The sequence below is a fragment of the Corvus moneduloides genome, chromosome 4 (genome assembly GCF_009650955.1).
Source record: "Corvus moneduloides isolate bCorMon1 chromosome 4, bCorMon1.pri, whole genome shotgun sequence".
Classification (NCBI taxonomy): Eukaryota; Metazoa; Chordata; class Aves; order Passeriformes; family Corvidae; genus Corvus; species Corvus moneduloides.
The window spans coordinates 21206937-21227916 of NC_045479.1; the positions used below are offsets into that span (position 1 = coordinate 21206937).

The 20980-nt window shown below is 44.9% G+C and overlaps 1 protein-coding gene across 2 annotated transcripts in view; it reads left to right on the forward strand.

The window, feature by feature from the left end:
* The window catches only part of BTBD11 (BTB domain containing 11), a 180696-nt gene that overhangs the window by 108692 nt on the left and 51024 nt on the right, over positions 1 to 20980 (forward strand). For both annotated transcript variants that reach the window (XM_032105398.1, XM_032105399.1), the window contains exons 3-4: positions 3891 to 4095; positions 14687 to 14839. In XM_032105398.1, the coding sequence (XP_031961289.1) occupies positions 3891 to 4095; positions 14687 to 14839 (358 nt within the window). The remainder of the gene's footprint in view (positions 1 to 3890; positions 4096 to 14686; positions 14840 to 20980) is intronic.

Consider the following 20980-nt stretch of genomic DNA (forward strand, 5'->3'; position numbering starts at 1 on the left):
CCTTGTGTTTACCCTGCACAATGTGGTGTTTTCATCTCCCTGGCTGTGCCTGCAAAGCAGTTTGTGCGTTGGCTCATTTGGCTTATGTTGCATAAATTATGGAAGTTTTCATTGAGCTTAATTTTAAAACAAAATAAAATTGGCAAGCTCTCTTGTCAGGCGGATCAGCTCTCCAGTCTGTTCTGCAGGTGGTGGTACAGGGTGAGAATTTGATCAGAGGACGGCAAAGCAGGGATCCCTGCCAAACCCCTTGGGTCATGATGCCACAGCCCTCAGGAACCTCATTCATGGAGTTAGAAGGTCAACACAGCTGCTGGGAATTTTATTTTAGATGTATTCTTTTTGGAAATGATGCAATGAGGAATTTATCAGCTTTTCAGATGTGTTCAGCTGATACAGCCGAGACACATTTTTAGGGCCAAACAAGATGCAGAAAAGCCAGCAATGCTGTGAGCAGGTAACCTGCCCTTGCAGAGCCTTTCTGTGCTGAGCACAGCCCTGAAGAGCAGAGGTAGCTGACACTGATGAAGAGAGAGCACAGACTTGTGAAGGGGGCTTATCGCTCTGTGCTTGGCCATAAATTCAAGGTTGCCCTGGTTGTTCAGATATAACACAGCTTTTACAGCTGGCAAGGAGAACATGTGTAGTTTGGGTTTCCCAGATGAGACTGGAGTTGGCTGATTGCTGGAGAGCAGGCCAGTGAGTGCCATCATTGGGCTGGTTTCATGTCTGTGGGCTTTGGGGTGCCTTGGAAGCAAAGACAGTCTCAGCTCTTGGTACATTCTTAGGAAGGAAATGGAGAAGCAAAAGTGTATTAGCAAGGAACAACAGAAGGAGCAAAATCTGGTAGGGGTTCAAGACAACACACCTAGAACCAGATGCTGCACTGTGCTACATTGTACAGAGTTGGCCTAAGTGCTACCATGCAGTGTGTGCATGTGCCTGTCAGCTTCCCCGTGCCTTCTTGGCACTGATCCTGGAGCACAGATACGCAAAGGCACGGTCTCTGCCCTGGAGAATTGTTGCTGTAACTGGATGCGGCTGAAGGAGGCAAAGGGCACTAGGGCATGTATCGGATTGTTCGAGGTTACGCTGTGGAACAAAACAGAGCAGTGATTCCTGTCCTGCCTCCACAACTCTGCCTGTCGGGTACCAATATAGTGGGGCTTTTTATGCTTCCTTACTGTTCTCTGTGAAGCTCAGTGTTTTACAGGTATTGATTTTTTAAGCTTTGAGTTGACCCAAAGAAATAAGTCAACTTATTGATAAAGAAACATTACAATAATTGTTAGTATAAAAATTATTTCAAATGTGACCAGAGATAGCATAGCAAAGGCAAAAGAAAGATCTAAGCAAATCAGTTCTTGGTATAATGTAATTAAATGAGGCTTAAACATAAAAAGCATTGATTAAGCTTTACTGAATTGGTATGAATTGTTTTGGGTTTTTTAGGAAGCAGTGGAGGAAATACAGCATAAAAGGATGAACTCCTGGTCATACTGATAGGGATCGGAGCTTTGCCTTTCAGCAAGGCTTGTGTTCCTCCAGCCTTGCATCAGCAGTGATGCTTGGCTGCCTGTCCTGCCCACGTCATTCTTGCTGCTACTTTCCTTTCTTATTCACCGTGCAGCTTCCTCTGGTCCTGGGTGTGTCACTGAGGTCACATCACCCCAGTGCTCAGGGATGAGTGGGATGAAGTAATGCTGCTGCCAGAATCTGGGCCTAAATTGCATCTTAATTTTTATTCATCATTCATTACAGAAGTCAGAGGCATTCTCTAGTGCCTGCTGTCTCAATCCACTGAAATAAGACTGGCTGTGTGCTTAACTTTACCCACATGCTTCAGTGCTGTAATAGCTTGGGTCTGAAAAGGCTGAATTTAGTGTGTGTCTCCCTTTTCTCTGCCTTTACTATTACTGTTAAATCTGGATGTTGCAGCCAGCACTTCCATGCCTTTTTTTTTTTTTTTTTCCTTCTGGAGAAAAAGAGATGAATTTACTATCAACGAGGCTCCTGGCAGTTAAATTGGCCTGTGCTAGACTTGGCAGTGTACATCTGCTGTGACTAGAGTGGGCTGAGTGAAGGAGGTCCCAAACTTTCCTGCAGATAGCCTCGTGCAGGACTGGGGAGTCATCTCAGAGGCACATCTGTTTCTTCTGCAGACCTGATCCGGCATACTTTCCACATGCATAGTTTCTCTTGGAAATTATGAACATGCAAAGCTGCAAGATTGGTCCTATCATGGCAATTTCCTGGCAGAGGGAAAAGACAGAAGCTATTTTTAAATTAAGGCTTTGAATCAGAAGAATATTGCAGAGTGAAGCAAAAAATTGTGTCAAAACCCTGAAATCATGGACTCTGCAGTTTCCTTATGCCAGCGGTTTTCTTCTCTTCATGGTTTTAAGGCTACGTTTTTGGAGGACTGGGCTGAGATTTTTAAGCGAGACATTTCTATTCTCCCTGGTACACATTATCACTGCAGCAGCAGCATTTTCTGTGTGGGTCAGGCTGGAGAGAGGTGATGTGCTGTGTTCAGAGGGGTGGGACTTTGCAAAAACCTGTAGTTCAGCCACGCGCACGGTCAGAGTGGTTCTCCTTGAAGTTTGCCCAGGAGTTCATTATTTATCCTCCCCCGGCTGGTTTTATGCTCCTACCTTGGTGTACATTTTAAACTTCTCTTTCCAAGTTTCAGTGCTCAGTGGTCACTTGGGAAAAGCAAGTAAGACAAAGTGCGTGACTTCTTCTTAATACTGGAAAATTATGTCCTCTTTTTCTCATCACTTGCTTTTGTATAGCTTAAGAATGACCCAAAGGGCTCTTGCTCAGATTTTCATTTAAAACAAACCAACTTATTTGATTCGAGATCATTATTTCCCCCCAAAGCACTCTCAGAATGATTTGAACATGTGAAAAAAGGCAGTTTATAACCACAATTGTTTCCCTGCCTTTGATAGAGTGGTCACTAGTCAAGAAACATAAAATTCACTGCCTCAGAGAGAGATGCTTTAGCTAATTAGTTACAATCAGTGTTGTACTAAGGGACTGCACTGCTGCTTGCCCATATATTTGCCTGCTAATTTCACTTGCTGGCTTTGCTGATCCCAGTCCGCATGTTGTGGCTGGATTCCCGTATCTGCCTTGTGAGGGAGCGCCCCAAACTGTGTTGGTGCAGGAGGGACAATGAGCATCTTCCTCTTTGGCCATTTTCTGTGCTCTGGAAACCTGGGGGGCTGGGCGAGCCTACTTCATAGGTTTTGTTTTTCTGCTAACGGGAAGTTTTCCAGGCCTAGCTTGGACTTAAAAACTAATTTTGGTTGCACATTTTTTTTATATTGTCTTTTAAGAATATTTTTCCCCTTTTTTCTTCACCCACATGCTCATTCGCATCCTCCTGCAGTGCTTTGTGCATTTGTGCATCTGACTGCCTTCTTCCTCATTCCAAGGGGCTGGATTTGACTGCCCCTCTCTGACCAGCGGCATGCAGCTTTTGGTGCCACTCTGCATGGTCATTTTTTGGGGCCGTGCGGTTTTGGCATCCTCCAAAGGCTGCTAAGTAGGTAACTGTGATCCTGGCTCAGTGTGCCAGCTCTCGTGGTGGTGCTGAGATGGGCCAGCCTGGTGCTGCCCACCACACCATCTTTGCAGAAACACATCTCCTGCAGGCCTTTGTGGGCTTGTCTGCAGCCTGGCTATGTCACACCACACCAGGTAAACCACCAGGAAAAGTTCAGCCTGGTGATAAGTAGCACCCAGGATCCTCTCCTACCCTCTACTGTTTGCATGTGTGAAGTCAAATGGAAGGGAAGACCAGCCAATGTGCCTTTCAGTTTGCCAACTCAGGGGAGGTGGCTGAAAAGCCTGGCACTCACCTGGCTCTTGCTTTTTTGCAGGTGACCTGGTGTCTCGAGCGATGCATCACCTGCAGCCCCTCAATGCCAAGCAGCACGGGAATGGGACACCAATGCACCAGAAGCAGGGATCGTTCTACTGGGAGCCAGAGGCTCTCTACACCCTCTGCTACTTCATGCACTGTCCACAGATGGAGTGGGAAAACCCCAACGTGGAGCCGTCGAAAGTCACGCTGCAGACTGAGAGGTAAGAGCCTCTGCACGGTGCTTAGTGTCGTGGTGAGGATGTTTTGTTAATAAATCAGCCCGGCTGGCTAATTGCTAATTACAGCCTGCGTGCGAGAGGCTGCGGAGCAGTCTGGTTCGCTTTAGGATCGCATCCTTGAAATCCGCTTCTCTCCCCGAACTGCTGCGTGGCTGAACCAATATATATCAAAAGTGACACCCAGTGGCTACAGACAGCAAATTGGTTCCAGATGTGCACTTGGGAGAGATTTCCTTTTCCTTTCGTTGTTGCTCAGCTATTTCATGTTTTGGAAAAGAAAATGAGAACTTCTATTTCTGGCCTAGCAGGTTTGGGTTTAAATGTGTTTTTTTTCCCCTATGTGTTAATAGGGCTCAACAGCTGTGATTGGGGAAGTGGAAAATGAATAGAGTAGTGTGTAGAAAGGAGAAGTCATTAAAGATGCTGGGCTCCAGCTGCACTGAGTAACGGGGCACAGGAGCGACCTCCGGGCTGCCCTGGCCAGGGATGTGCCAAGTGCCAACTGTGCTGCTCTTGTCCCTGCTCCAGGGATGGGCAGGGGGGGCACACCTGTGGCCCTGTCCTGACTCAGGGTCTGATGTAAGGTGAGAAGGAGATGCCCCTGAAGCTGGCAGGCAGGGTGCCCAGCGCAGGGGACAGACTGCTGACCAAGAAAAGAAATTCATCTCCTGTCAAAAGCCCAGCAAACCCTCTAGTAAAACATGTCTGCAGCTGTGTGCTGGGGCACACTCTGCTGTTTCCCTGCCACACCCTGCCAGCCCTAAAGCAGGCATCCCCAGAGCAGAGATGAGAGGAGCGGCTGGTGCTTAGAAAGAGGTGGATATGAATTTTTAGGATGGGTATTGTGGTGATGCAAATGCAAGCTGGTTTGTCAGGCTGGGCTCCACATTTACATCCCAGAGTATGTATTGCAGTGTATGTGTGAGCCAAGCTCTGATCTGCACATGGGGCCTGGCTATTGTTTCACTATGAGGTCTGCATCTCAAAAGCAGCATTTGAGGGTCTCATTGTGTGCGTAGTTGTAAATGGTATATAATATGATATCTTAATTGAAATACTTCTGTATTAGTTGCAGAAGAGCATATAAGACGAAATTCTGGCATAATGAATGTTATAATGATGTTACTGGGAATTTTGCCATTTGCCTTTGGATGGCATTTTGTTTCTTTTCAAGTTTGGGTCGCTCTGTGAGCATGTTTGTCACTTTTTGTTCTGTTATTTCCAAAGTATGAAAAAAACCAGAAGGGAAATGACAAGAATCCAGAATTTTCTTTTTTTCTAAATTATTTTTAATTTCATGATTTGTCATCCAGTCTTCCTATTGTAGAAGGCCTAATTCATGTCCAAGAGTGGTTAGGATGCACAAAAAAATTTTTAAAAAATTAGAAAATACTCTCACCTGTAGTTCCTGTCTGTGGAAGTAATGCCACTGGAACCAGAGGAAATATAGGGGTGAATAAAGCTGAGCCTCTGGTTTTGTAAGATTTCTTCAGACTTCCCTGTGCAGAAGTGAAAAGGGCAGGGCTATTTGAAAAATCACTTTCAGCATTTGCTTTAATAGGTTTTCCCTTCCCTGAGGTCACCTTAATACACGTCCTCTTCGTTATAGCACTTGAAATACTGATTATTTAAAATGATTGTTCCTCGCTTGATTTTGAGTACTCCATCTGGCAGGACGCCTTCCCTTGGCAGGGCAGTGAACGACTGCGGCGTGCGGTGAGGGCCGGAGCAAGTACTCAGTGTTATTGCCAAGAGCCTGTGGTCACTTCTGGAAGGAGCAGACACATCTCCTGCTGCCTAATCAAACATGCTTTAGTACTTAGTGCTGGAGTGGGAGCGGTGCAGGGCTGAGTATGAGCCCGGATATTTCCATGGAGCTGAGCTCTGGAGTTTCACCAGCTGGATGTAACCATCCTGTGCTGCTCAGAAAGGAGAACAGTGAGGCTGACTTCTCTGTAGTGCTCTGAGGAGCCTTACTACCCATTTCCCATATTTTGGTTTTTTACATGCAGTCATGCTTTGTGGTCCATGACTTATCTCTGGTGCTTTCAGTTTCCATGGTGGGGGTTTGAGCGTTGCAGGGAGAGGGGTTTGTTAAACATGACACATTTATATGGAAAATATTTGCAAGATTTGTGGTGTATCTTTGTGCTGTATTTGCTCTCCAGCTGCGGCAATTGCTTCTATTTTGTAAGAAGCCCCGAAGGAAGCAAGAGGGTCCAGGCATCTTTCCCCATCCTTGGTCTCTCTGTGTCCCTGCTGGTGCAGAGAAGCCAGGACACTGTGGATCTGGCTGTAGGCAGTATTTTCACGAAGTAGGACTTGTCCTTGGCTCTTTGTGAAGCCAACCTGGCTACTGTCTTGGCCCCCTCCTCCCTGACAGTGCAAGCCCAGGGTAGAGAGGGTTGTGGGATGCAAAGAATTCTCCCAGCACTTGCAGGGCTTGGTGGCATGATGAGACCATCCCATTCTTCCCACTCATCTCCAGCCCACTTGGATTTTGGTCTGAACCAGGCTGAGCTGCAAAGGCTGTACATGTCCTCCTGCAGAGGCTGGATATGGGAGGAGAATCCAGTACGGTGGCATTGCTGTCTGGCTTAGCACTTTCCAGCTCAGAAAGCAGTACCTCCCTCAGAGTCTTGGGGGACAAATGAAAAGGGATTTTTACCTTTGAATCAATCCGGCACTTCGTTTCTAGGGAGCGTTTCTCTCTGTTTGCTCTTCATGGAGGTAAAGAAATGAGAATGCAGTGTTTTTAATAGTGTTTATCTTTACAGAAAATAAAAGGGAAAAAATGATTATATAGAAACTCTTGTTGCAGGGGGGGCTGCTTTCGTGGGAGTGGGAGGAATGGAGAGTGGCCAGAATTGCTTAGAAAACCTGAAAAATGTTCCCTACTTCCTAAATGCCAACAAACCTAACCATGAGATGGATGTGTGATCCCCTCCCACCCCAAACTCATGCTCCTTCAATCTGGCCACTTTGGCAGAGGCTCTCTGAGTTTTTGGCACCAACACAAGCCAATTCTGCTGACCCCGGATACCATGTAGATGGCTATTTTGGCAGGCATGGAGGTACAGGGAGAGGGTGGAGCTCCTCGTGGGGTCCCCTTTCCCTTTTGTACCCAGCTGGGATGTGCTGGAGCCATTTATCTTGTGCTGGGTGTTGTCTACAAAAGCAGTGCTCCTCTAGTGCTTCCACCTGCAGGAGGCTGTGGATTATTTCAGTTTGTGATTCTTTTGCTTTCCTGGAAATTAAAAAAAAAAGAGAAAGAACTGTAGATGATGGTACTGTTGTCAAGATTCAAGATTTCTTTCTTGCTTGCTCCTTCTAGCTTAATGAAAAGATCTGTCCTGTGGTTATGTTTGGCTTGTCAGCCCCTATAATGCTTCCAAAATTATTGCAAGTAATTTCTTAAGCACCGGAAAGTGCAGAATCTGTAGTTGCAGATTTGTGTGATGTTTTTTTTCCTTAAGTGGTTCCTTACCCACTTTTATCCACAGCTGTATTGACAAAGTCCTCATTACTTCCTGACTTACCATGTTCCCCATTAACAACTCGTTGAGAAGCTGTGGCTCAGCAGCTCAGCCCACCCAGAACCACCCATTAATTCTGCTCACAGGCAGCAAAGTCCCTTCTCCCTCTGCTGCTCCACCTTGGAGGAGCTTTAGCTCCTTTTACCACCTGGCAGCTGTTAGCTTTTCTTCTCCAGTCTTTGAGCTGATGGATATGTGTCTGCTTTTAGCCTTCTTTTCACTTTTCCTTAACTATTATTCCCTGTATGTGGAGCAATCCCTTAGGAAATTCCTGTGGGATGTTATTGCTTGCTTTTCATCTTTCTGCCTGCCTTGCATGCTCACATGGACACACACACAAAAAGATACATGTTCCCTGCACGTGCATACACGTGCTAATTGTAGACTGTGGTCATTCATGATTAATGGAAAGAGTTTGAGTTATCATCTCAATTTTGTTTCATGCTTCAGATAGTTATTAGTATAGCTGGCTAATTAAAGGGATGCAGTCCCTCTAATGAGAGGAGTGTTCCACTGCTATAAAATAATGTGAACTCTTTCAGAGTATTTTCCTAACTGCTACAGCCATGTGTGTAGTACAGATGATACCTACAGAACAGTTTCAGTAAGAAGATAACTAGAGAAAAGTGTCCCTGATTTAAATTATTATGTGGTACAAACTCCATGGGTAGGGCAGTCTCCAGCAAAGACCAGAAGAGAGTGGAGAGAATGGTGAGGAATGCTAATGAAAAACAGGTGAAGCACTGGGAATACAGAAGTCCTGCAGTAAAACCTGAGTGAACCTGTATATGCAGAAGGGATTACACATGCTTGATGTGCCAGTATGCCATAGGCCCATGTAACCCTACCTATTTTTATCCACTGTTTGTTTGGAAACTTCACATAGTAAAGCTATAGCCTTGCTGAAGTCAAAGTTGAAACCAGGGTTGATTTGACTTGGAAGCATGAAAAGAAATCCCAGTGCATCCTTACCTAAATCCTCTAGATTTGCATCCTAAATATCAAACTTCCCACTTTCTAGAAATCCCTTCAGCAATGTTGCTGGAGCTGCCTGCAGTGTGTGAGATGGCACATTACATGAAATAGTTCAGGCATTATTTGTAGCTCGGCTGTTACACAGCATATCCTTGCTGCACTGAGTCTGTAGTTTACATCTAATTTACCAGCTGGACTTCTGCTGTCCATGGGATGGCTGTAGCATTTTTTAGATAGAGAAAACTGCGTGCAGCCCTGTGAGAACAGCATGGTAGCCAGGCCGTTCTGTGCTGCGCTCTGAATGCCGTGTGTCCTCAGGGATTTGTGCCATTGCCAGTCGTGTCAAATCTGATGTCAAAACTGCCAGTGAAATATTTCCCCGTTGTGGTTGCTGGCTGAGTCATCACTTTGACTCACTTGTGTTTCAAGTCTTGGCCATTAATGTTTTTAATGTGGCAAAGGCAGCAGGGACAACTCATTCCAGCCCTGGATGTGGGTTCAAAAACCATGATTTGCAGATACCCATTTGTGGACTCTGGAGCACCAATGTCTTGGTGCACAAAAGCCTAAGGGTAAATCCTCCATCTGCCTAGGCAGGTCTCATGAGGTTTGTGTGAGAGCAAGGAGGTTTGATCCTTCAGCCTGAACAAAATGCAGAGCTGGCTACTTGGGTCACTCTTAGCTGGGCTTCTGGGGTGGCAGAGCAGCTGCCTAGCATAGAGTGGCTGCATGAACTCACATGGAGCATTGGTCAGCACTGCTGAGTTTCTGGGAAGGATTGGGACTGGCAGCTTTTTGAAGGCATCGAGAAGTATTTGCTCCCACTGGAGACAAGTAGCTTATGGTGTAAATATAAATGAGTTTTGCAGCCCAGAAACCCATCTGAAATGTGTGCTCTACATTGGAAATAACCATGCTTTTCTATCTTTCAATAATGCTGAAAATGGACTAGCATTGCATATATGTTTTCACTGTGTATTCCAAGTGAAAACTTGTCAGAACTTAGGACGCTTTTCAATTCATATATTGGGATTTACTTTAAAAACCACCCATGAAAACATAAACAAACCAAACACAAATATAAAGAGCTTTCTACAATGTTAAAGTTGCTGACTCATATCTGCCAAGAAAAAGCATCTCCCTACCTTTATCTAGACAGGCTTTTTCTCATAAAAGTACAGCCTTATGCATCTGAGGAGCACCTTTAACTCTTGGTAGCTTTTGCAAATTTAAACAGCAGCAACCTCTGTGTACCCATTTGCCTGTCATTGCCACAAAGGTTGGCAGTCAGCACTCCTTGGCTGGAGTGAGAGAAGAAACTCCACACCTGCCCCCCCACCCTCCCTAGCAGCCAAAGGATCCTGCAAACAGACATCATCCAAAGCAATTGTAGCAATTGAACCAAGTTAAAGCAAAGTCCGGTCTATTCAGCTGTGTCCACTTCACAGCTGGTGAAGCTGAGGGAGGGACAACAGGAGGTAGCTGGGGGAATTCATATCTGAATAGGATTAGGCCTCAGGAATTTCTCTCTTCCCATTGTGACTATCAAGCCACTCCTTTCCCTAAAGTTTGATTTAATATAATAGGCAGTGAATGAGTGCATGTGGTGGGGCAAGGGCTCCATAGGTGTCTGGAGTAGAGCAATGTGAAGTGCCCCTGGGAAATAAAGAGGCTCTTGTGCTGCACTTGAAATGATGATTTTTTTCCTTGGAGCACTGTGATTGTATGGGAATCTCTAATGTGCACTGATGAGCTCTGGGACCTGGAGCATGCTGCAGGCTCTGCTGGGAAGAAGGGGCTGGTGGACCATCCAGGGTTTGTGAGTCTGTGTGAGGAGCATTCAAAGGTGATGAGTGTCCTTACTCTCTGCAGGGGAGAGGGGTCAGCTGGTGAAGGGAAGAACTGCTCCAGCTGCTGGAAATCAAGGAGGGAGTGGTTGTGTGTAGTGGCCCTGCTCTGGGCAGAAGGTGGACTGTGAAGCTGGTCAATGGCCAGCAGGGATTCTGCACCCTACAAAAACGGTAGGAACTGTGACAAACCAGGGCCAAGAATTATTTGGATCTGGAATTTGTCAGAGTGCTGCCCATAGTGCTTTGCATTGCAGCAGGTGGTGTCCAGCCAGGAGCTTCATCCATCTTCTCACAGACCCATGCAAAAATAATGAAGCATCCTATTGCATTTTATGGTGCACATTTCTCATGGTCTTCCACCTGACAATTTCTCCTGTTTATATACAGGTATACTGCTACCATAACAACAATAACAATAATAGTACTACTACTAATGCTAATAATAATGAAAAAGCTTGAGTTATTGCATATGCATGACAGAACTTTTAATATCTCTGTGTGCCAGCAAGTGAGGGAGGGGGAGTGGTGGGCAGCCCAGGAAGGCTGCGTGTGTCTCTGGAGGGAGTGCAGGCTTTAGGGAGCCCCTCATGCAGTTACATTTACATTCCCCCCCATAACATCTGCTTTTCTGATGAGTCATTTTGTAATTCAGAGCGCCCTGGAGACATCAGCCCCACAAAACCAATATAAGGTTGAGGTCTGATGGGGTAGGGAGGGGTCGTTTGCCCACTCTAGGGGGAGGGTGCTGGCAGGGAGCTGCAGTGTGTGAAGGCAGTGGGGAGAAGGACCTCTGATAGCCAGGACAGGAGAGGATAGTGAGGATTTGTCCCCTGTGGGGCAGTGTCAGCAGGGTGTAACCTGCAGATGTCTTCAAGGCATAGGAGCTTATGGGCCCATGAACTGTCCAAAAATAGATGTGAGAGGAGTGCTGGGTGGCAGGAGGGAACAGGGAAGGATGCTGCCTGGGAGGAGGAACCAGAGATGTGAGGGTTGGTGGGGCACTCATAATTGCCTTCTCTGATGAAGTAGGAGAAGGCGTATTACAAGAGGAGCTGGCTACCCCCTTGCCAAGGACAGGGGGACAGGGCCCAGAAGGGCCCAACCCTTTGGGGATCTGCTTTGTGTTGTCCTCCCCCAGCCCTCCCCCACCTCCCAGCTCTTGTGTGTGGGATGGGAATTGCTCTGTGCAGAGACTTCTCCCTGCATCTGGATCTGGCATGTTTTTCCATTTAGATGTCAGCTCAGGAAAATACAAGTCTGTGCCAAAAACCATCTTTTTTTTTTTTTTTTAATTACTTAAGTCCGTACTTAACTTTAAACTGCAGGGAATTAGAGGATGGATGGATGCATTTCAAGTTAAGCACAGGTACAGAGAAGGGCTGGAGGAGGAGGTCAGAGCATGCACTCACCTGCAGCCCAGGTAAGGTGCTTGTGCAGCTGAGCTGCTCCTGATTTCCCATAGCCTTCAGGCAGAATCAAGCCCAGCATGTTCCCACCATGGTTAGATTCATTTAATTAAGGCATGTGCTTCCAAAGCATGTAACTAGGTGACTTGTCTGCTCTGGAACACAAAATTACTGAATTCTCCTGGTTGGTAGCTGCCTTTATACCAGAGATAAATCAGTGTATGTGCCAGTGATGTGATGCATTTGTCTAACCCATTTTCACACGGTGCCATTTGAGAAGTGAAATATTTCTTGCTGATGTCACATTGTCTTGTGGATTATCACACCCTTATAACTCTGTGTTCCTCTTTCCTCTTTGGCACACAAGCAGTATTTAAAAGAAAAAAAACCAGCCCTTCACATGGTGCACAGACTCTTGAAGGGTATTTTTAACCTATTGCACTCAGCCATATTTGGTTCTCTTCTCAAAATACAAATTTCCTGACATGCTGAGATATGCAGTGATGATTTTTTTTTTCCCCCCTTGGAAAAAGGAATGTAATATATTGTGAGCAAACTCCATATCCTCATCTAGGGACTGAAATTGGACTTAATAGAAAATTTCCCCGCTTCTGCAGAACACTGATTCTCTTCCCTCTTGGGATTTATTGCACCAAATAGCCGTGTACATTTCTATTTCTTTGTTGAAATTTGCAAGACTGGGAAAGGGAAAAAAAAAGCAATTTTACAGTGCAATTATCTGAGTTCCTGTAAATATTTTTGTTCGCTTTTCTCCTTACTGTGGTGAGGCAGATTTTATGCTGGGTGAGTTTCTGACCTGCACAAGAGGAAGAAAAAGTGTGAACCCCTGAGCCCCCTGTTCAGCCACAGCTCTCTGCTTTTCTGTTTGCCCAGCAGATGTTACAGGAAGGTCCTGTACAAGCCTGTTTTCATTCCTCTGATCCGAACTGTGTTCACTCATGCAAAACATAACCTCAAATTGAGTTTTCCTTTAATTGTATTCCTAGAACCAAGTTATGTCTGTAACTACATGCAGTTTTACACTTCCAGTGTGATTTGCAGCTCCCTTTCTGCTGTTTGCTCAGCAAGTGATGAAAAAACTCCCACTGATCACTTGTTCCCAGCTACTTAGTGCTTCAAAACAGGATTCCTTCTGCTCTGAGGATGACCTGGGGAGCAGTCACCTTCCAGAAGCAGATACATCTCTCCTTCCCCCCTTTCCTTCCTCTGACTCCCACCACCCTCATGACAAATGAGCGGGGTTAGGAAATTGTTTCACGGGAGCTGTGGGAGATGATGTTCTGTCCTTATCTGCCTCCTTATGTGGTTGTGGCAGGTCTGGGGAGAGCAAAAGCCTTGGAAACAAATGCAGCCTGGTCTTGAGGTGACGGTGATGTGTTTGAATAGAAAAATGATGGAAGTGGCAACTCAGCCAAAGATGTCATATTTCAAAAAGAGGTTGTTCATTTCAGTGCCTGTGAGATTTGGGAACACAGTCCTAGTGTCCTAGGGAGAGTTTGTGGCCTCAGGGCTTCTCTGTCCTTTGGCACTTCTGAAGTATCTCATCCCTCCTCAAGAATATTAATATCAGAGCTATGTAAAGCCAAGTCCTGAAAAAGGGAAATAAATGCATAAAGAGCTATAAATAGGAAAAGGATATTCCAGAATCAACATCTTCTTAAATAATTTTTCTCAGGGTGAATCCTTTTGAGGTAAAGTTGTATATTTAAAATGTAAAATATTTGCCTACTCTGCACCTAACACAGACTTTTTTTCCTTCCTCTATGAAAAGGGACCACAGAAGGAAAGGCAAGCAAGAAACTTGCTGTGACCTTCAAGGTGTTCAGCTGCAGTTATTTTATTAGTTTTGTCTCCAAAAGAGGACTTGAAGCTATGGTTTTTACTTACGGTTTGGCATCTTCCTCTTCGTTCCCAAATAGTTCTTAGCACAGATGGAGCGAACTATGTGCATGCCTCATCTACAGCTTGGGCAGCTCTTGCTGGGACACGGGGCTGTCCAGGTATTGTGGAGTGAAGGACCATGTCTGTGATAGTGCCCGGACTCTGTGGGGGTGTGGCCCAGAATCCCAGCATTCACTTTTGGGGGCAGTTTTGTATGTTTTTGCTCACTTGGCAGAACAGCTGGCACCCGAAGGTATAGAAGTTTGATACTGCTAAAAGTGAGACCGAGCAGTCTGATTTCTGACCTCACTCACAGATAACCTTCACATTGGCTGCAAAGTCCCCCCACTTCCAGGGCTAAGTTCAAGGTGCCCATTGCATCGGCAGGAGATGCTGGAGACTTCCTGGGGCATTGCCTTCCCTCTCCATCCTTGCATCTCAGTGCTGGGGCATCCCCTCTCTCTGCCCACAGCCGTTCTCCTGTCCCTATTGCAAAGAGACAGGGGAGTGAACCCAGGCCAGCGTGTCAGCCAGAGCGGGACATGGTCCTGTGCCAGCCTCCTGCCCTCTTTTTGGGATTACACTATGTGAAGGATGGGAGGAGGGCTTGCCAGTCGGGTGCACTGACCTCGCAGGAGACCCCATAAATGAGCATGGCTCATAAATCTCACTCTCCAGATAGTCCTGCCCTGGAGACAGGGTGAGACATCTTGATTCAGACCTATTTGAAAATTGCTGAGCTGGTTTGCTCTCCCATTCTTTCGTTATCCTTGCTCCCTTCTCTCTGTATATTTTTATTCTCACACACATAAGCACACACACGCACCCCCCTGCTCTCTGCTTCTCTCTACCTGTTCCTGTGATGCTAGTGTGCTGTGGCACTGATGTCTGTGTGCTCCCCCAGGCCGTTCATCGTGCTGCCTCCGCTGATGGAGTGGATTCGGGTGGCGGTGGCTCACGCGGGGCACCGGCGCAGTTTCTCGGTGGACAGCGATGACGTGCGGCAGGCGGCCCGGCTCCTGCTGCCGGGAGTTGACTGCGAGCCTCGGCAGTTAAAGTAAGTCCACGGAATGCAGATCGGCTGCTTTGTGCAAAACCTGTCTCCCTTTCCTGGTGAACAGCGGGCGGGCAGAGGGCTCTGTTGTTGCCTGGGGAGGCGCAGGGATGCTCCGGCTCGTCACTGCGTGTGTTGCAAAATCAGCTCCTGGTATTTGCTCACATCCGTGGATGAGCTGGTTGCATGGTAATGGATGCCTGACTATCTCACAGCTGGATCGAGCCCATAATCTGCTCATCAGAGCTTACATGGTGGTGGGGTTTTTTTTTCCCCCCTCTTCCTGTTAGGTTCTGCTTGCTAATGAGGGGCTGAAACCTTCTGCTAATTATCTGATTCACATTGCTTTGCTATGAAATGCCAAAATGTAACTGGCAGGGCTGCAGATATTTTTCAGGGCTTTGTTTTCAGCATTAATGCTTAAAGGGCGCATTTAAACTTAGAGGTAAGACTACTTCTTACAGTAAAATTGTATTTTTCATGCTAATGTCAGTTCAAATTACTTGTAAATGTCAGCCTAGATAATTTGACTTTTTCGTGTTTCAGATGTGACCTTTTAGTTTTCTAATGAAGTCTTAAAGTATTTATTGCCAGGATGTGTTTTTATTGTCTGTTTTGCCTTTTTATTATGTACTTGGATAAAAGTACATTCTAGGACTGTTCTGGAGTCAAGAATGTGTTTGGTTTTGATGTTCATATGAAAAGGCATTCTGAATCTGCCAAAGCAGAAATGATTCACTGCTGTCGCTTCACAAATTTGTACTTAAACCCCAATTTTCAGCAGTCTGCCTCTTGATACAGCAGTAGATGCATCCTTCCCTGCAACACAGAAAGCAGAGGGCTGATTTATGTGATTAGCTGTGACAACCTGCATGGGAGCAGCTGCCTTCTGCTGAGTCTGGCCTTGACATGCTCTTTCACCAGAGAGTGTAATACTTTACTTCCAGATCTGCATAGGCTTTTTATAGTCACAGCTATTCAATATTTAATCGAAGGAATATATGGAATTTCAAAAGCCAAATCATGAGCGTTTCAGGTTTCAAACCTTGGCTGTAATTGCTTCCCTTTGCTGTGACCACCTTGGCCCTCGTTTCCAGAAGTGCTGCATTCTGTGTCCCCACTGAAATGTCAGGACTTACAGATACAGGTACTACACACTGTCTGAAGACCTGGTACTTGGTTCTGAAAAGGCACAATTAATATAATACCTCTCCAAGTATTTAGGTTGGATTGCAAATAAGACAGTAATGTTTCTATTCCATATCCTTTGTCTTAAAAATTAAGGTAAATACAGTTAAATACCTGTGGATTAAAAAACCCCACAATATACCACCCAAAGTTGTATTTTGACTCTGCGTGTGTGTATATATACATATATATAAAAAAAAAAAATCTCATCAACTGTTAGACAATTTTACAGGAGTTTCAGAATAATTTGAACTTGTGGAGAGTTGTATTATACTGCAGAAGAATTTATTAATTATGAGGAACAAATCAGCACTTAGTTTAAAGTTGCCATCAAGAATTCATTTCATAAGAATACAAATGATTGTTGTTGTCCTGCTTGTCTTAAAAGTGGGACTGAGCCTGGAGAGCACAGCCTGAGATTAATCAGATGAGAAAAAAACCATTCCTGAGACAAACACTGAATTTTAGAGAGACTGGCCTTTGCAGTGTGCCTGTATTTGACTGCAGGGGCTGGATTCATCCATTGATGTCCCAAAATGGCAATCTCTCTGCTGTGCTGGCAGATGAGTGTTCATGTACCTTGGGTTTTGTTTTGAGGTCTGTGCCTACTGCTGGCGTAGTGCAGCAGGTTCTTTGCGTAGCTGCAAATAAGACCCTGGCTCCCTGTAATCCTGAGATCAAAGAGAAGACTGAGCTTTTCTGAAGAATAATGTGAGTCATCAGGATGCTAATTTGGAACTTTGCAGCCTGTAATTTTTTATTTGTATTCAGCAGACCCTCAGCACTCCTGATTTTCATAAGCCAAACATCACCCCTTCACTCCTCCCCATTAGGGAGGGTGTCTTTCCAACTCTTAACTCCTCAAGGAGCATCAATTCCATAAATTCTAACACTGGAGGAGGGAATACAACAACTTTGCAGGGGGTGGCTTTTCAAATAAGCTGTGTGACGGACGGAAGCTGGAGGATTTTAAGTGCAGTTAGCTTGATAAATATTGTGACTTCTATAGGAAGGGTTTCTTAAGTAGAACCTTGAAAAAGGTTCAATTTCTAGGCTTTTCATAGCCGTCTTCTTTAGTCCCTAAAACAAAGAGACCTGAACCCAAAAGTTCCCATGGGTCTCGGGTGATACTGCATCATTCCACAGTGTTGATTCACAACCTGTCATTGCAAGTGCATAAAGCAAAATCAGCTTCCAGACTGGCAAAACATGCATATGGGGAAAGGGAGAGATTGGCAGGATCTCAAAGGCTGCGAAGTTCAGGATCAGTTCGGATAAAACTCAAATGTTCAGCTTCGTATCTGAACTACAGCATGGAGATCTCCCCACAGATTCACTTCCCAGCACAATCACATACTCCAGCAGTGAGGTTCCCATTCTGTGGCTTTGTAAATCATCCCTGCTTTTTTCCTGCCTTTCATTCCTCTCTTTTGCCTTTTTTTCTGAGCCTTTTTAAAAAATCCATCGCCTTAATCTCTTGCAATGTTTTCCTTTCCTGAAAGAGGAGCTGCTCTTGCTCTGGGTAGAGGAGTGAGGGAAGCTGGAATCAGTCAGGAGCTGCCTGTCTCCTTCCTGATCTCTTTTTGTTTTACAGCAGCAGATCCGCTAGAAATTTTCTTGCCTTTTGCCAGCTTTGGGAGATGAGCAGGGGATGTTAGTGTTCACCTTTCCCTAGGAGTGAAAGCTTTAGACAGACCAGTTGTTTCCACCTTTTGCAAGGACATAGGTTTCACAGATGGGTTGAGTGCTGGATGCACAACAGCTCACTGAGATGGCAACCCAAGTTGTGTCCAAGATATTGTCATAGTGGGACAGCACCCTTAAATACAGCCTCGCCTATACACAGGCCCTTTGGGCCTCCTGAGGCAGCTGGATGTAGTCAGTTGAGAACTGTGTGCAAGGTGGCTGTGTGCTGGCATGAATCATGAACAGGGTGCTCTGCTCCCTATTCTAGACCTTAATGAAGGCATCAGGCATGAAGGTAATACGTTGTCAAAAAGGGGCATGGTGGTAAAAACTATGACCTGCCTTTCTGTTGTAGTAAGAAGCCTGCACAGACACTGTCTGGCTGCAAACAGATGTTGGCTTCTCCTCATCATCACATCTGCAAGGGATACCTTTCCCCTTGCTCCAGCTAAACACAGGAAGCTCTTTGCACGCCTTTCCTTCCTCCATTCTGTGGGATATTTGTTTGTTTAAAACAAAGCCCAGTGTGCTAGGCATGTGGTGGGGAGGATCACTGGTGCATGACTGCATCTGGGGACTGGAGGCTGTTGCAGAGAGACAGAGAGGAGCATCCTGTGTTGCTCAGCAAGAAGGCTGCTGTGCCTTTTATCACAGTCAGGGCTTCATTTCTGGTGGCAATATATTGTGACAATCCTGGAGGATGTAAAGATGGTGGAACACCTATGAGAGGTCTGCATCAGTGCCAACAGAGACCATCACCCAAGAACTTAAGTGAATACTTTGCCTCTAGTTTGGGGGAAGAAAATCCTGTTGGAAAAGGAAAAACAAGTAATAGCAACAACGTTATGAAAATGGAAAAACACTAATCAAAAGAAGAGAAAATTATGCAGCTTGATGTACTCAAATCAGGATGACCAGATAACCCCTATCCCAACAATGAGAAAAAGCTGCCTCACATAATCAGGGGGTCGGAGGGAAATATTTTTAACAAAGCCTGCAGCGATGCCATAACTCTAAGGATTAATAATAGTAATGCCCAACATTTGAAAAGGATGAAAAATGATCCAAGGAAAATTCCAGGCTGTTAGTGCAAGGCCTTTGAATGTTTTTTTCAAGCAAAGACTGATTAAAGACATGTTGTTGAGGGAAAAATGAGATAAAATGTGACACAGATTTTCTAAAGATAGATCTTGCCAGGCTAATCTAATAACTTTTTTGATAAGATAACTGATTTTCTACCCCAAGGAAATCCAGTACAATTTCATCTCTTTGAACTTGACTGAAGATTTCATACAGTCCATGCAGGGAGCTATTAAGACAAGAAGATGGGGGTTAGTAAGGAAATTGGAAAGTGAGCAGGGGCTGGCTTCAAGAGAGGTGGCAAGGGCTGGGTTGGCTGAGATGGGGTTGCAGGGGGACCTTCAGCTCTCATTCTTAAAAACTGGTATTTTTTAATTTTCAGAAAGGGTTTTGGCACAAATCTTAGCAGTGTGCTCATGAAGTTAAAATTCGCTGATGCCATGATGCTGAGAGGCATTGTCCTGACAGAGGAAGTTTGGGAAATCATCCAGGAAAAAGTGGATGACCTTGAGGACTGGGACAAAATAAATGGGATGAAATGCAGTTTTCCACAAATGGAAGGCAAGCATATTTTTAAACTAAAAGTATACATACTGCAGTGTATATGTAACATATACACTATATATGCAGCCCAATATATACTATATTGAGAGCAGAGTATTGGAAAGCTGGTGGTAAAGGCTGTAGAGCAGTATTTAATCTCAGAATGATTGTAAACCACAAGAGTGGATTTTTCCTCAGCCACGAAAAAAGCAAATGCATTTTGAGACTGCATTGGGAGAGGTATTTCCAGCAGAAACAGAAAAGTATTGGTGCCACGTGAAAGGGGTAGGAAGTGATGTGGAATCACAAATCCTGTGTCCTGGTCAAAAAAATATTCTCTTTGGACCAGGTGGAAAGAAATGGGCTGGGACGATTTGGTTTTTTAACAAAATGTTCTCGTGGAGGCAAACTTGAAGAAAGGGGCTCATTCAGCTGAGCAACATGTGTGCTGAGGGAACCTGTGGCTTTTCTCCAGAAACGCATCAGGAGTAAACACTATGGAAGGAAAAATACACTATTTAAAGGGCAGCATGGACACAGGAGTATATGAGTATTAGCTAGTCATGAGTAAGTTCACACTGGAAGTGTAGACGTATCCAAGCCTTGCTGCAGCATAGGACCAGGTTTATTAACCTCCAGTCCCTCAGCTGCTGCCCTTCGCAGGCTCACCCAGTGCTCAGAATTGCATTTAGAGCTGTGATTCAGAAAGGTCTCTGGGCAAATGCAGGCTCTGAGTGCCTTAGAAAATCTGTCTTCAATTGAAAATCAGTCCTGATTTCCAATTAGCCTTGTCCTGGGAATACCTAAGTCTGCTTTTCTGTCTGGGACCATCCCTCTTAGTGAAGGCTCTTTAGGAAAATTGGATTATTAATCTCAAAAGCAAATATTATTTGAGCATCCTTGGCTCATTCTAGAGAGTTTCCTTAAAACTATGGAAAGGGGAAAATACAGTGATGTAAAGGGAAGATGTGTTATTTTGCTGTTTCAGAGCAGTCTATACCATTTGCTGTGTCATCCTACTGCTATACCATACTGTACCATACGTGTGCAACTCTTACTTGAAAGTGAAAGCAGAAGAGTTGCATCTAATGTTTTATTTATGGCAATCCTGTGCTTGTACTAGAGCATAGAAATATAAATGGACTTTAATAAACAGAGATTAGAAAACAGCAAAAAATATTTTCACTGCTCTTCCATCTCTTAAAATGTGTTGGGTAAGGGGCTGACTTTCTGGAGAAAAGTATAAAGTATAAAATTGCCAAGAAATTCTGCTATTTAATTAGATACAGCCGCTTTAAAGTAGGAATGGTTGGTGTTTGCCTAGCTTCTTGAATGTCCTTGTTCTTCCCACGAATTTTCACTAATCTTTTAACACCAGCCATGGCTATTGCTGTAATTAGATACAAAAATGTGAGCAGTAGCAAACAAGCTACTTGACAAAATCCAGCAGTCCCTTGGGGCAGATGGTGCCAGCAGATGAAGGAGATTTTATTACTTAGAGTTAGAGCATGGGTTTCTGAGGTGAATCTCAACCTGTCCTGCCAACTGTCTGCTTGAAGACAGCAGTAATAAAAAAAACTACTGAAGGGGAAGACCTGGGCCTTATGTTCTCCTTCACTTTTAGGGCAGAATACATTTGCATTTTTA